Raw genomic sequence first — 14,808 nt, forward strand, 5'->3', positions numbered from 1 at the left:
TTGGGGACCTCTGCTTTAGATCTTTAATAGGTCTTAGCATAATGTGTCCAAAAATTATAATTCATACTTCATTTCTAGAGGGAGCATAATGAACTAAGAGCATCTCCATGAGAATGGAGATGACAACTATGGTAAAGACCAGCAAATCTGCAAGTAGCCCCAAATGTGCTCCAGGTGGTTGTTCCTTGCTGGGGGTCAAAGAGGTCAGCCACACCTTGCTCACAAATATAGCCCAGCCTTTTAAAGAACACTAGGTTTGCTAGCCTCACTTTGTAATCTCTTTTTGAAATTCTCTATTTAACCATATTAAGTATATTAGAGATCTTCATAAAGACAAGTTTGAAAAGCCATGTGGTGAGTTTAATTTCATTCTTGAACAACAACAAAAAATAACTATGAATTTAAGAATCAAAAAATTGGAAATAAACATAATAAAATTAAATAAGATTTTGATCTCTAAAAGTTATAAACAAATTAAGGGTCCAGACAAATTTGGACTATTGAGATTTTTTTACTACATGTTTTTGAAAATAATTATATAAAATAAACAGCTTTTTGCAAGAACCAAATTGATTGTTTATCTTAAGTCGTAACAGAGATTGGAGGTTTTATGATTTCAGAAATTCGGCATCAGATGGGACTAAAGACTCCAGGCAAATGCTTTTTGAAAAGATTTTTAAAAAGTGTAAACTTATAAAAGTGAAGATTTATAAAAGACAAAAAATGTTATAATATTTGAAATATTCCAGGAGATTTTCAAAAAATAGAGTCAGAAATCAGTAGTTATAATGTCAAAAATGGAGTTTTCTTCTATGGATAGATTATGCCCAAAAATGGATTTTAATATTCTTCACAGAAAGTATAATATCTCTGTCTAAAGTTACATATCATTCTGTTTCCTACCATTTTTTCCCATTTTTATACAAAAAGTCCATTATAGGCTTCCAATCACCAATAAATGTAGATTTTTCTACATTCTACAAATTAGATTTTTCTAAGAAGTTGATTTGTCAATTTCAACAAAATATGCCAACTTCACCAACCACAGTGGCTAGTGTTGAATCTTTCTATCTCAGTGCACATAATTATCTCACTGAAAGAAGCTAAATCGGCTCTCAAAAAGAGCAAATATTATCTGATCAGGTAAATCCAAAGCTAATTTGAAGTTGCAAAATCCGTGTTTGGAAGTGCTACTAGAGGCATTCATGGATGTTGAAGGACCACTTGTGTAGACAGTGGCAAGGGCAGCGTTTATTCCACAGTACTGATTCAATTACAAAACGAAGGGATGTTTCATTCAACTGTGAGTCCGGTTTCTTTCACTCTTCAATATTCTCTTCATTTAAATCAATACTGATAAGATTCTCTTTGAAGATACTATTTTTATTTATTCAGCACCTTCTGCTCAAGTTCCATATATCTTTTAAGTAAAGGTTGGTAGATCTAAAAGAAAAAGGAAATACTATGGGTTAACAACAGCCACTAATGAATTTGTGTAAGATATTGCTCTTATAGATTATTTCATAATCACTGTGAAACATTCCTCATTTGAAAAAGTGACCTATTGAAGGAAAGGAAGAACGTCAGTTACAAAAAAAGGATATAAAAGACTACTGAACTGGAACATCTGGAGAACTTCATGAGTGCCATCAGGCAAACAAAGTCAGGCCCATGTTTGCTTTCCCCAATCTCACGAGGAACCTGGGAGATGTATCTAGTAGGCAGGGGCTCAAGGTTGACTCAGCCTTCCATCCTTCCGATATCAGTTAAATGAGGGCCCGGATTGTTGGACCAATATACTGACTCTGTAAATCACTTAGAGTGGGCTGTAAAGAACTATGAAGCGGTATGTAGTCTAAGTGCTCTTTGCTTTTGCCGATACTGTTTATAAAATTTTGAGATTAAGACCCCTTCAACAACAACCTATATTTCTTGCTAAATGTCCTGTATACACACAACATGGATTGCCCTAGCAACTCATCTTTTCATGTGATAATACAGAGTCTAAAAAAGAAATCACAGAGGGCACAAAGGCTGAGAATATACTTCCTAAGACTGTTATTGGTTGCTCTGTAGTATTTATCCTAAATTGGACAGATGGAACTACTTTTAAAAAAAGGATTTCGTTTGTCAAACAGAAGAGCTAGTTGACATAACAAAAAAGGCTCTAAAAATACAGATACAGAGGTTGACATTTAAAACGATCTCCTAACCTCTAATTTAACTAAACAAAAGATTCAGTTTTGGAAAAGAGAGGAAAAAGCATTTTTGTCCATAGACAGTTGGGCACTTGGGAATACAAGTTCCCTCCACAATCCATCCATCATAACTGAAGATGTAACGAGTTCTGGCCTGAGAAAACTATTAAAGAGCCAGGATGTATTCCTGTTTTCAGCCATCCATATCACATAAAGGAAAAAAAAAAGATTATTTTCCCCCTCGCTTTTCCATGTAAAAATCTTAACATTTGGGAGAAAATACCATCATGCAGTTCAATGTACATTATACGTCAAATTGCCATAATTTAGAAGAGGGATCTAGAGCTGGCTAAGGAATTCTGGGGCTTGAAGTCCACAGTCTTAAAGTTGCCAAGTGTTTTGACTAGGCCTCCCAAGAGCATGAAGCAAACTCCTGGTCCTGACAAAAAACCCTTTTATTAATTGACTGTGAATTCTGTTCATTCACATCCAGCAAAGTCTTTCAAGGGTGGATTTACAGTCACAGACCTTATCTGGCTTGGAGAGCTGACAGGCCGATATCTGCAAAACTTGGCAAGGAGTCTCAGAGAGTCCTGAACCAATTAAGCAAACTAATTGTCTCTTGCAAACTCCCCTTTCGCTCCTCTTTTATTTCCTCTGGGAGGGGCCATTCATCATCCACCTGTGGCCTTATTCCCAAGTCGACCCCTGTTCTTTAGCTGTTCCCTTCGTCTGGCAGCTCTGCACATATGCACACTGGGAACAGGCTCCAGCTATTTCTCTGGCTCACTGATGTCTGACTCTGAAGGCAGCTGATAACTGGCATACAACTCTGGCCCCCTCTCTGCCCCCAACACAGAGCCCTCATCAGAGCCTTCCCCAGACTCCAGGACTGGCCCATGTTCCTCCCCACTGTCCGAATCGGCTGTCGGCTCCGCTGGCAGACCACAACACCAAGTTTGGAAACTTCTGATTTAAAATCATGGAATCATTATGTTAGAAGGAGGTCTTCTGGTCGAGATCTCTGCAGAGGGAGCCTCATATCATCCTCGACAAATGATTCTTCAGCTTATACTTGGAAACTTCCAATAATTAGACACCCACAACTTCAAGAAGCAGGCTATTCAACGCTTATGGCACTCACAGTTAAGATGTTTGCCCTTGTTTCAAGTTTGAATCTCCCACGAAAAATCTTCTACCGTCTGATCTTGTCTTCTATCAGAAAGTCTGGAGTTAGTAGCACGGGCAAAGTTATAGGAGCTAGCTGAAAAACAAACCTCTCAGTAGATGGCTTTGTCTTGGTTAATCAACACCAGATCTGCAGGATAACTGCTGCGTTGTACAAAACTGTCATTTTTGTTCATGACTTCAAGGTGTGTGTAGATCTGGTGGATATTATTGAGAACTCTCAGCAGAAGAATAGTGGAAAAAACTAGATTTTGGGTCCTGCACCACTTGGGATAGAAGAAATGGGATGAGGCTGGTCTTGCAGTGGTTGGTGGGGGTGGAGGGTCTGCTGCAGAGGTGAGAGGCAGTGAATGTCTGTTCACAATGGGGGCCAGAGAGACAAGCCAAAGAACAGGCTTGTGAACATCCTACATTGCTAAACATCAAGACCCTTTCTTGATTTCCTGGAATTGATGGTGGACCAGCCATGGTTTTGGATACTCTGTTTGCTCTTGGGATGGATTCCAGAGAGGTTCAGGAGTTCATGGCCACCATAAGCCGTCCCAAATTAGAGGTTCCTTTCCTTTAGACCAGTGGTTCCCAAACTTGGCAACTTTAAGACTTGTGGACTTCAACTCCCAGAATTCTCCAGCCAGCAGAGCAATTCTAGGAGTTGAAGTCCACAAGTCTTAAAGTTGCCAAGTTTGGGAACCACTGCTTTAGACAAAGGTAACCATACAGTAGCAGGATGCGGTGGCACAGTGGCTAAGACACTGAGCTTGTCAATCAGAAAGGTCGGCAGTTCAGTGGTTTGAATCCCTAGCGCCGTGTAATGGAGTGAGCTCTCGTTTCTTGTCCCAGGATTCTGCCAACCTAGCAGTTCGAAAACACGTAAAAAATGCAAGTAGAAAAATAGGAACCACTTTTGGTGGGAAGGGGTAACAGCATTCCGTTGCTTTGAAATGGAGATGAGCCCCACCCTCTAGAGTCAGGAACGATTAGCACATATGTGTAAGGGGAACCTTTAACTTTACCTTTAACCGTACAGTGGAGGGCCTTATTTCTGGATTGAGGGGCCTTGCACTCAGTCACTTATGCCCTGGTCGTCTCTCATTTGGGTTAGCACAATGGGGCTACCCTTGGAGCTTCAGGTGGTTCAGAATGCACAAATGCAAACAGTTCTGGAGGCCCCCTAGGAGGGCACATGTAATCACACTATTACGTGAGCTGCACTGCTTCCAGGTCCAATTCAAAGTATCAGTGATACTTTTAAAAGCCCTTCAAGGCATGAGACCAAGATATCTGATGGGCCGTTTTGTTCCAACGGGATCAGCCCATCCCACTCATCCTGCTGCAAAGCCATTTTGGCTGATAGGGTCTAGGACAGTGATGGTTAATCTTTTTGCGGTTGCGTGCCAAAAGCATGCGCATGCGACAGCACCTGCATGCATCTATAATGCAATGCCCGTGCAACAACCCCGTGCATGCCCCTGCACACACCGCACCCTGTGCTCCCCCAGCGCATGCACACATAACTCCCCCCATGTGTGCGCAAGTTCATGTGGTGAACGCCGGGCCCTGTTGCACCGTATTGGTTGCAACGGGATCCGGAACCCACCTCTGGGTGGCACATAAATTTAATTGTACAAATAAATAAAAATTCACGCATGAGCAGATGATTTGAGATTAGAAGATAAGAGGGTGACCTTTTGTGATGCACAAATTGTGTCCTGGTCGCTTTGAGACTCAATGTTATCAACCACTTCAAGGTGGAAGGCCCAATTTAGGTGGCGCAGTGGTTAGAGTGCTGCACTGCAGGCTACTTCAGCTGACTGCTAGTTCTGCAGTTCGGCTGTTCAAATCTCACCGGCTCAGGGTTGACTCAGCCTTCCATCCTTCCGAGGTGGGTAAAATGAGGACCCGGATTGTTGTTGGGGGCGATATGCTGAGTCTGTAAACCGCTTAGAGAGGGCTGAAAGCCCTATGAAGCGGTATATAAGTCTAACTGCTATTGCTGTTGCTATTCAGGATGTTTGCAGGTGATGCTAAGCTGCTTTTCACTATAATATGAAAACTACTTTTGTCAGTGCTGCAGACACCCTCAGCAACTTTCCAACTACACATTCAAAGTTCTGGTTTTAACCTATCAATGTAGCTTGACATCTACATATCTGGGGGAATCGCCTGCTCCCTGTAGAATGGGCCAGATCTGATGTTTTGGCCAGAGTTCAGACTGCTGAAATTCCCTTGTAAATCACAGGGAGAGTCTTAAAACCTGGTATTTTTCATGATATTTCTACTCTATTTTCTATAGCTTCTCTCCAGAAATCTGAACGACGCTTACCATAGTAACCCTGCAGAGAGCTAGATTATTTTGCACAGCTTTAAAGAATGAAGAAGGACGCGATTGAATTAGGTGCGCACTTTCATGTGATGGATGCCGGGTCCCATTGCACCGTATCAGTTGCAACAGGATTCGGAACCCACCACTGATTTGAATGTTTCTATGGTTAATTCCCCCCCCCCCAATTGCACAGGATTTATAACCAAACTCCATAAACTACCAGCCTCTTTGAAGACTCGGCAATACAGAAATAATGTAAATACAAACATCCTGCAGTCTCTACAGAGATTCCCAATCATCCAGATCATGGTTGTCCCAGAGGCAGGGCTGAGTTTCAGCCGGTACGCACCGGTTCGGGCATACCGGTTGGTGAAATTTAGCGTGCCTCCTAGTACCCAGTACCTAGTTCTTCCAGAGACCCAATACCAGAACGCTGCTCTGGGCTCCTGAAAAAGCCTCCCTCTGCCCCTTTCCTCCTCTTTCCTAAGCAGCTTGAAAACAGATCTCTTCTCAAAGCGAAGGAAGGAGAGGAACTTATGACCACAATTGAGCCCAAAATTTTGGTTGCTAAGCAAAAACGTTGTTAAGGGAGTTTCACCACATTTTCCAAGTTGGCCACACCCACCCGGTCACACAACCACCAAGCCACTCCGACCCAGTCACATGATCATCAAGCCACTCCCACAAAACAGGCCACACCTACAGAATAGGTTCTAAAAAACATGGAAACCCACCACTGCCCAGAGGTGACTTTTCCAAAAGGCAACTGGACTTCCTGGATTCTTTCTCTTCTCAGAAGTTTCTTAGACGAGAAGCAAAACGTTTTCAAGGAAATCCAGTTGTCTTTTGAAAAGCACCTTTGGGGCAGGGTTGAAATGCTCTGAAGTCTGCTACTGGTTCGCTTCGCATGCGCATGTGCACCACAAGCGGTAAGAAGCCTTTTCTGAGTCTGCAAAAGTAAGTAGAACAGCTAGGGTGTGTGTCGGGGGGGGGAGTGGAACAGCTGTGCCACATGATTTAGATTTGGGAGAAACAGTAGTTAAAAGTGCTTTAAAAAGTAAAGAAAAGGTTCCGAAGATCACGCAGTACAGCTGATTGTTGCACAGTTGATCATCGGAACTATTTAAAAAACTTTTTAAAGCATTTTTTAACTACCGATTCAGGTGAACCAGCCCAAACCGGTAGCATTTCATCCGTTTTGGGGCAGTGCGATGCAGTGTTGGAGTTGCTGGATTAAGAGTGGGGGACATACGGGTTTTAATTCACCTTAAACTCATGAATTAAAAGTGGGACATAAATCTCATACAGGTAGTCTTTGACTTACAACCATTGGCTTAACGTCCATTTGAAGTTACAAGGTTGAAGTTACTTTTTATTGAAAAAGGCCACTTAAAACCAGCCTTTCTATTTGCAATCATTGCCGCATCCCCAATGATTAGGTGACCAAAACATGGGCATTTGGCAACAAGCATATATTGACTATGGTTGCAGGGTCCCAGGGTCGTGGCAGCTCCATTTATGACCTTCCCAGCTGGGTTGCAACAAGCAAAGTCAATGAGGGAAGGCAGATTTGCTTAATGACTATCGTGTTTCTCTGAAAATAAGACAGGGTCTTATTTTCTTTTGGCTCCTGAAATAAGCACTTGGCCTTATTTTCAGAGAGGTCTTATTAGTTGTTAGGTGCAGGAGGCGGCGAGCGTGGTCATCTCAAGGCCGCTGCTGTGTTGCAATATTTTCGGGGAGGGCTTATTTTCAGGGTAGGGCTTATTTTAGCACATGTGCTCAAAAGCCCGATTGGGCTTATTATCCAGAGAGGTCCGATTTTCAGGAAAACAGAGTACTTGATTCACTTAACAACTGAAGTGATACACTTAATAACCAGGGCAAAAAGCGTTGTAAAAATTGGGTGCCACTCACTTAACAATGGCTTTGAAGTTTTGGTTCCAACTCTAGTCGTAAATCAAGGACTACACCTAATGAATAAATGAAAGCTCCCCCGACTCACAAAATTAGACCCTCAGCTAGACAATGCAGTTGAGGGAGCTTTTTGTCACCGGAAAGGGAGTTTCATACAAATACAGGTAGTTCTCAACTTACAACAGTTCATTTAGTGACCAAAGTTACAATTCTATTGAAAGATTTGACTAAGGGCCATTTTTACACCTACGGCCATGTGGCATCCCCATGGTCACGTGATCAAAATTCAGAGACTTGGCGTCTGACTTATATTTGTGACGGCCGCAATGTCCCAGGGTCATGTGACCTCCTTTTGCAGCGTTCCGACAAGCAACGTGAACAGGGAAGTCAGATTCACTTAACAACCATTACTAAGGCAACAACTGCAACGATTCACTTAACAACTACGGCAAGAAAAGTCATTAAATGTAAGGACTGCAGGGGTTCACTTAACAACCACGGAAAGAAAGATCACAAAACGGGGCAGGATTAACATACATCTCACTTAACGGCATACATCTTGGGCTCAATTGTGGTCATAAATCAAGGACTACCTGTCGCTCGCATCAGGCTACTCATCATTTCCTCCATGGCCGGCAGACCGAGCCTGGAATTTGGCCTCCATAACGAGAGATGTCTTTAGCTGCAGCTATTCTCCTGGGTGGGGGGGGGGATGGGGAAGAGGGGAGAGGGGGCGTCTGGTAGGTGGTCTTTTGCTGGAAAAGGCAGTGAACCAAGCTTGACTTTTGTCCAGACAAATGAGCCAGCGGTGAAGTACATTAACAGGGAAGATAAAATGTTTCCACTGGCCCTTATATTAGCAATTCTTTTAAAGCTCCATTTTAATGCTTAACTCGGTCAGTTTCTATGGAGATGCGAGTGGAGAGTGCTGGACTTTTGCTCTGATTTCCTTGCTCCGTGCATCAGCCACTTGTTACAGCGAGACACATTAAGGACTTTAAGCTAAGCACACAGTCTGGAGATGATGGCAGGCATCTGGGTAACCTTTGGGTGGAACGCACCGTCGTCCCACTCACTGTGGCGCGAAAGCTCTTCAGACCACGTCTGTTCACCCCCACACAGATACACACATCCACTCCAGCACTTTGCACAAACCCCATTAGGGCCAATACTCAATACTCAGAGATAGATGTAGAACTTCTGCAGTGAGCAGAGAGGAATTCTACCCGTTATATAAACGCAAGGCGATCCTCGGCTTAACAACCATTTGATAGGAGCCGAGGTGGCGCAGTGGTTAGAGCGCAGTACTGCAGGCTACTTCAGCTGACTGCTAGCTGCAGTTCGGCAGTTCAAATCACACCAGGCTCATGGTTTACTCAGCCTTCCATCCTTCCAAGGTGGCTAAAATGAGGACCCAGATTGTTGCAGGAAAGAGGCTGACTCTGTAAACCACTTAGAGAGGGCTGTAAAAGCCCTGGGAAGCAGTGTATAAGTCTAAGTGCTATTGCTAATGCTACTGCTAATATTGCAAGCAAACTCTGCCCACTGCCTGGAGTTCAATTCTGAACTGCTCGAGGTTGACTCAGCCTTCCACCCTTCCGAGATGGCTAAAATGAGGACCCAGATGATTGGGGCCAATAGGCTGACTCTGTAAACCGCTTAGAGAGGGCTGTCAAGCACTGTGAAGCGATATGTAAGTCTAAGGGATATTGCTAATGCTAGAGTCCTCGAAGTAATCATGCTGTTGAAAAGATCCCCATGGTCACCTGATCAGAATTTGGGAACTTGGCAACCCCCAGGTATTTATTATGGTTGGCGGCATCCCAGGGCCACGTAATTTCCATTTGCGAGAACTCCCGACAAGTAAATTCAATTGGGGAAGCCAGGTTTGCTTAATAATAAGTTCGCTAAATAACTTCAGTGACTAACTTGACAACCCTGGCGAAAATTGGGTGTGAATCACTTAATCACTGCCTGGCTTAGTAACGCAAGTCCCAACTGTGGTCCCATAGTAAGTTGAGAACTACCTGTAGCACAAGGCAAGCACTGAGTAGGAAGCCAGTAGAGCAGGTGGCCACAGTGCATCTCTTGGGTAGAATTTGGATTGGAGCAGTGGTTAGAATGCGGAATTGCAGGCAAACTCTGCTCACTGTCAAGAGTTCGGTCCTGATTAGGCTCTAGGTTGACTCATCCTTCCATCCTTCCAAAGTGGGTAAAATGAGGACCCAGATTGTTGGGGGCAAGAGGCTGACTGTGTACACTGCTCAGAGATTGTTGTAAAGTATTGTGAAGCGGTATATAAGTCTAAGTACTATTACTATCTTGGTGTAAGCCAGGGGTGTCCAAACTTGGGAACTTTAAGACTTGTGGACTTCAACTCCCAGAATTCCCCAGCCAGCCATGTCTTAAAGTCACCAAGGGGCACCTCTGGTGTAAGCCAAAGCTGGTAACTCTTAGGTTTCCTTCACATGGGGAGACTCCCTAACTGTTTTAGGGCTGTTTTGGGGGGCCATTTGCACCAAGATGCTGGGGAGGATCTGTAGGGATAGTCCAAAAAATTAACATGGCAGCCACAACTGAGTAATCAGGTTTGGTTTGGTTTTATTATTTATAGGCCGCCCTTTTCCCTGAGGGGAATCAGGGCGGCTTACAGTATATAGGGAGGGGGGTACAAGACAGTAAGACATAAAACAATACATAAGTAAAAATAGTACACAACATTCATCATTCAGGTGGGGACGGATTACGATCTTTATCCCCAGGCCTGACGGGATAGCCAGGTCTTGAGGGCTGTGCGGAAGGTCTGGACGGTGGTGAGGGTACGAATCTCCACGGGGAGATCGTTCCAAAGGGTCGGAGCTACTACTGAAAAGGCTCTCCTCCGTGTAGTTGCCAGTCGACACTGACTAGCGGATGGAACTCGGAGGAGGCCTAATCTGTGCGATCTAATAGGTCGCAAGGAGGTAATTGGCAGGAGGCGGTCTCTCAAGTTATAGGTGATATCTTGATTTCTGTGAACTCTTCTGTGGGAGAGTCTATCCCAAACACCCTGCATAAGCTTGCCAGGTCCCTTCCTAGGATTTACATCCTCCAATGTATCTAAATGTCATTTCTCACCCCATCCCACCCCAAATGGAATATTTTATATTTTTATTATAGGCAGGTAATTAAGTTGTCACCAACTGTTTGACAAATGTAGACGACAATCTATAGGAGGCAAAGAGGAGATTCCTTATTCCAATAGCACCAGTTTTTCCTTTTTCTCAGGTCGATTGGGTCCAAGCACTTCTGGAAAATATCAAACTCCAGCAGTATTTTAGAGAGAAAAGGGAGGGAGGGAGAGACGATAAAGAAAGGGAGGGAAGGAGGGAGGGAAGGAAGGAAAGGTAAAGAAAAGGAGAGAGGGAGTGAGGGAGGAAGGAAGGAAAAAGAAAGGGAGGGAGGGAGGGAAGGAAGGCAGAAAGGATAAAGAAAAGGAGGGAGGGAGGGAAGGAAGGATAAAGAAATGGAGGGAAGGAAGGATAAAAAGGAAAGGAGGGAGGGAAGGAAGGAAGGAAGGAAAGAAGGAAGGCAGAAAGTAAAAGAAAGGGAGGGAAGGATGGAGGGAAGAAAGTAAAGATAAAGAAAGGAATGGAGGGAGGGAGGGAAGGAAAGAAGGATAAAGGAAGCGAGAAAAGGAAGGATAAAAAAGGAGGGAGGGAGGGATAAAGAAAGGATGGGAGGGAGGGAAGGAAGGCAGAAAGTAAAAGAAAGGGAGGAAGGAGGGAGGGAAGGATAAAGAAAGGGAGGGAGGGAAAGAAGGAAGGATAAAAAGGAGGGAGTGAGGGATAAAGAAAGGGGGGGAGGGAGGGAGGAAGGAAAGAAGGAAACCATAGAGACCTAAACAAAATCATCACTGAAAAGACATAAATTGCAATCTTGCAACTGCCAACCTTCCCTTGCCAACTTTAATGCACTGGATTCATTCTTCCCAAGATTTTTGGCATGTGGGGCCTGAGTCCCTTGGCCTAGTGAGACAAAAACATTCGCTGACTTCCTTGTCTGACTTTTGACCAAGATGGCCCACAATCAGAAACCATGGTCAATTGCGCTGCTTCTGAATTCCTATCCTCTGATGTCCATTGGGGGTGGTGGAGGGGGTGGTGTTTATATTTCTGCAGACAATGACCCAGCTGGTCAATCACTTAAGAGCCATCAGTTAGCCTGCAGACCCTGGAGTCACAGTCCTACAAAACACAACTGCTGAGAAGAGATAACACATTTTTTTTTCTGCCAAGTTGAGGTGAGAAAAATAAAATGTAGCAGAAGACTAGAAAAGTAAAGCATAGCAGAAGGAAAAAAAAAAACCAGAAAAGAGGAAGTTTGAAGGGCTGCCCCAAAGAAGAGGGAGTCAAACTATTCTCCAAGGCACCTGAGGGTAGAAGAAGAAGCAATGGGTGAAAACTAATCAAGGAGAGAAGCAACTTAGAACTGAGGAGAAACTTCCTGACAGACGAATTAATGTGGTGGAACAGCTTGCCTCCAGAAATGGTGGGTGCCCCATAACTGGGAGTTTTCAAGAAGAGACTGGACATCCATTTGTCTGAAATGGCACAGGGTCTCCTGCTTCAGCGGGAGGTTGGACTGGAAGACCTCCAAGGTCCCTCCCAACTCCAACATGTTCTATGTTCTAAGTATAGGTAGTTCTGGAATTACAACCACAATTGGGATCAGAAATTTTGTTACTAACCAAAGTGTTTGCCGAGTAACCTGTGCCCAATTTTACTACCTTTTGTTCCTCGGGGTTGTTAAGCAAATCAATGCAGTTGTTAAGTGAAGCCCGTGGTCGTTAAGTGAATTTGACCAGCTCCATTGACATTGTTGGTCAGAAATTGGCTGGAAAGGTGACAAACGGCATTCAAATGATCCCAGGATGCTGGAACTGTCGTAAATGCATGTCATTTGACAAGCACCTGAGTTTTGTTCACGTGATCATAGGGATGCTGCAATGGTCATAAGTGTGAGGACTGGGCATAAGTCACTTTTTCAGTGCTGTTGTAAGTTTGAGCAGACAGTAACTGAAAGCTACCTGGATCGTCCCTATAAGATAGTTGTATATACGAGATGGGCAGTTATATAAATTTGAAAAATAAATAAAGTAATGCCACATATAGGTCAGCACTGTTTTCACTCGTAATAGCTGTACCTTAACAGAATCTTGCAAATCTGAATGTATTTCTCTGTTCCTCTCTTTATCTTGGGTGAATTATGGGGAGGTCTGTCTGAGATTTTTTTTTTAAGGTGCTTCCTTAGTCCCATCTCCAGCCCCACTTATTTAGCCCCTGCCTGAGAGTGTCAATGAAGGCCTCTCCTTCTTTCCACAGGAAAAGGGGGCAGGGGGTGGGAATTGGGGTAGAGAAGGGACAAGAAAACAGAAAGGGACAAGGTTAGGAAAAGAAGAGGGGGGTGGAGGAGGAGAGGGGGGAGAGAAGAAGGGAAAGGAAAAAATAAAATAGAAGGAAAAAGGAGAGAAAAGGAGGAGGAAAAAGAGAAACAGAAGAAAGCAGATGGGAAAAAAGAAAAGGAGGAAGAAAAGGAGGAGAAGGAAAAAGAGAAGAAGGAGAAGGAGAAGAAAGCAAGAGGAGGAGGAGGAGAAAGAAGAGAAGGAAGAAAAGGAAAGAAGGGAGGGAGGAAGGCAGGCAAAGGAGAAGGAAAAAGGAGAAATAGAAGAAAGAAGGAGAAAAAGGAGGAGAAGGAAGAGAAGGAGAAAAAAAAAGGAGGCAGAGCAGGAGAAGGAGAAAAATAGGAAAAAAGGAGAAGAAAAGAAAGAGAAGGGAAGAAACAAATCTCAGAAATTAAAAAAAGAAGAGGCTCCATGAAATCCTGGCCCTCATTTGCACACAAGACATGGCTGAATCCACTTTGCACCATCAGCCACCGTGGTCCTTGCACAGCTTCTCAATGGGGCTTTGTCCCTCAATCGTCAAAATTGCCCACCCGCCCTTCACCCCCAAAACAAAGCACAAGAGGGGGAAACTGACTCAAAGGGGCTCCAATCCCGTCTATCGTAACAAACCTTGCCATCCCATTCCCAGCTGAGTAGAACATCTTATTTTCCTTGGTGATATAATATATATCTATATCTCTATATATGTTGCAACCAGCAAACTACCGAACAAGCACTTATGGCTACATTAAGAGCATCAATATGTCAGGCAAAAATAGCTCTTTTATTTACTGAAATATCTACAGTCAAGCCTCACTAATTCTCACTTTGATTATCTGCAGCCTTGATAAAGTCAGCTTGCTCTGTTCCAACTGAGATTTAATAGAATGGCCTCCCCTATAGCTGAAAGCAAATTTGCTGCCAAAATTGCAAGCTCTGTGTTCCTTCTTGGCTGCAAATCTTATTAGTAGTATTATTGTTTTTACAACTGAAAAGGGGAGAAAGAAAGAGAGAAGGAGCCTTATTATGACACCTTTTATATATGGGCATACACAGAGAGGCTGGGGTGATCCACTGGGCTTTAAATTAAAAGTGTCAGATGAAACGAACAGCCACATTTAAGGCTACAGCGCTTTTGACTTTTATTGGACTTGACTGCTTAACTTGCTAATTTGCAAAATTCAAGCCTCCGTTGCAACGGATACCCCTAGCCATTAGCATGAATAACTGATGCTTGGCTTTGGTTTCAAATCCATGCAAACGTGGAAAGAAAATAAAGCTTTCGTTGTTGTTGTTATTGGGGTTAAATCTTCCCTAAACGTTCATCTCTTCTAATGTGGCAGGGTCAGTACTGGGCTGCCAATTTTTTTCACTACCGGCTTGGGCGCACTCCTGCACTAAGCTTCTGAGCATGTGCAGAAGCGTCTCGGCGGGTGGGTGGAGCCATCTGCCACCGCTACTGCTGATTTAGCCGAACCGGGCTGAACTGGGAGCAACTTCCCACTGGGCGGCGTGCCCTGGAGGCAAGGCTTAAAACAACCCTGCCTGGCACCCGCAAATGATCAAAGCTCCACCCCCCTTTTTAACATGCATCGAGGCAGGTTAAAAAGCCTCTGATCCAGGGGTGAAATGCTACCAGTTTGGACCGGTTCACCCAAACTGGTAGTAAAAAAAATACTACCGGTTTGGGCGAACTAGAATTTCCAATGATGAGCTGTGACGCGCGACTTACATTAGCTAGAAAGCTAAAGGATTTC

At 43.8% G+C, this 14,808-nt stretch overlaps 1 protein-coding gene across 2 annotated transcripts in view; it reads right to left on the reverse strand.

The window, feature by feature from the left end:
• Positions 1-878: 878 nt before the first annotated feature.
• Positions 879-14,808, reverse strand: part of XYLB (xylulokinase) — a 155,589-nt gene continuing 141,659 nt past the window's right edge. For both annotated transcript variants that reach the window (XM_032236989.1, XM_032236988.1), the window contains one exon: positions 879-1,443. In XM_032236989.1, coding sequence (XP_032092880.1) covers positions 1,384-1,443 — 60 coding nt within the window. In that variant the 3' untranslated portion in view covers positions 879-1,383. The remainder of the gene's footprint in view (positions 1,444-14,808) is intronic.

Source organism: Thamnophis elegans, chromosome Z (assembly GCF_009769535.1).
Source record: "Thamnophis elegans isolate rThaEle1 chromosome Z, rThaEle1.pri, whole genome shotgun sequence".
NCBI lineage: Eukaryota > Metazoa > Chordata > Lepidosauria > Squamata > Colubridae > Thamnophis > Thamnophis elegans.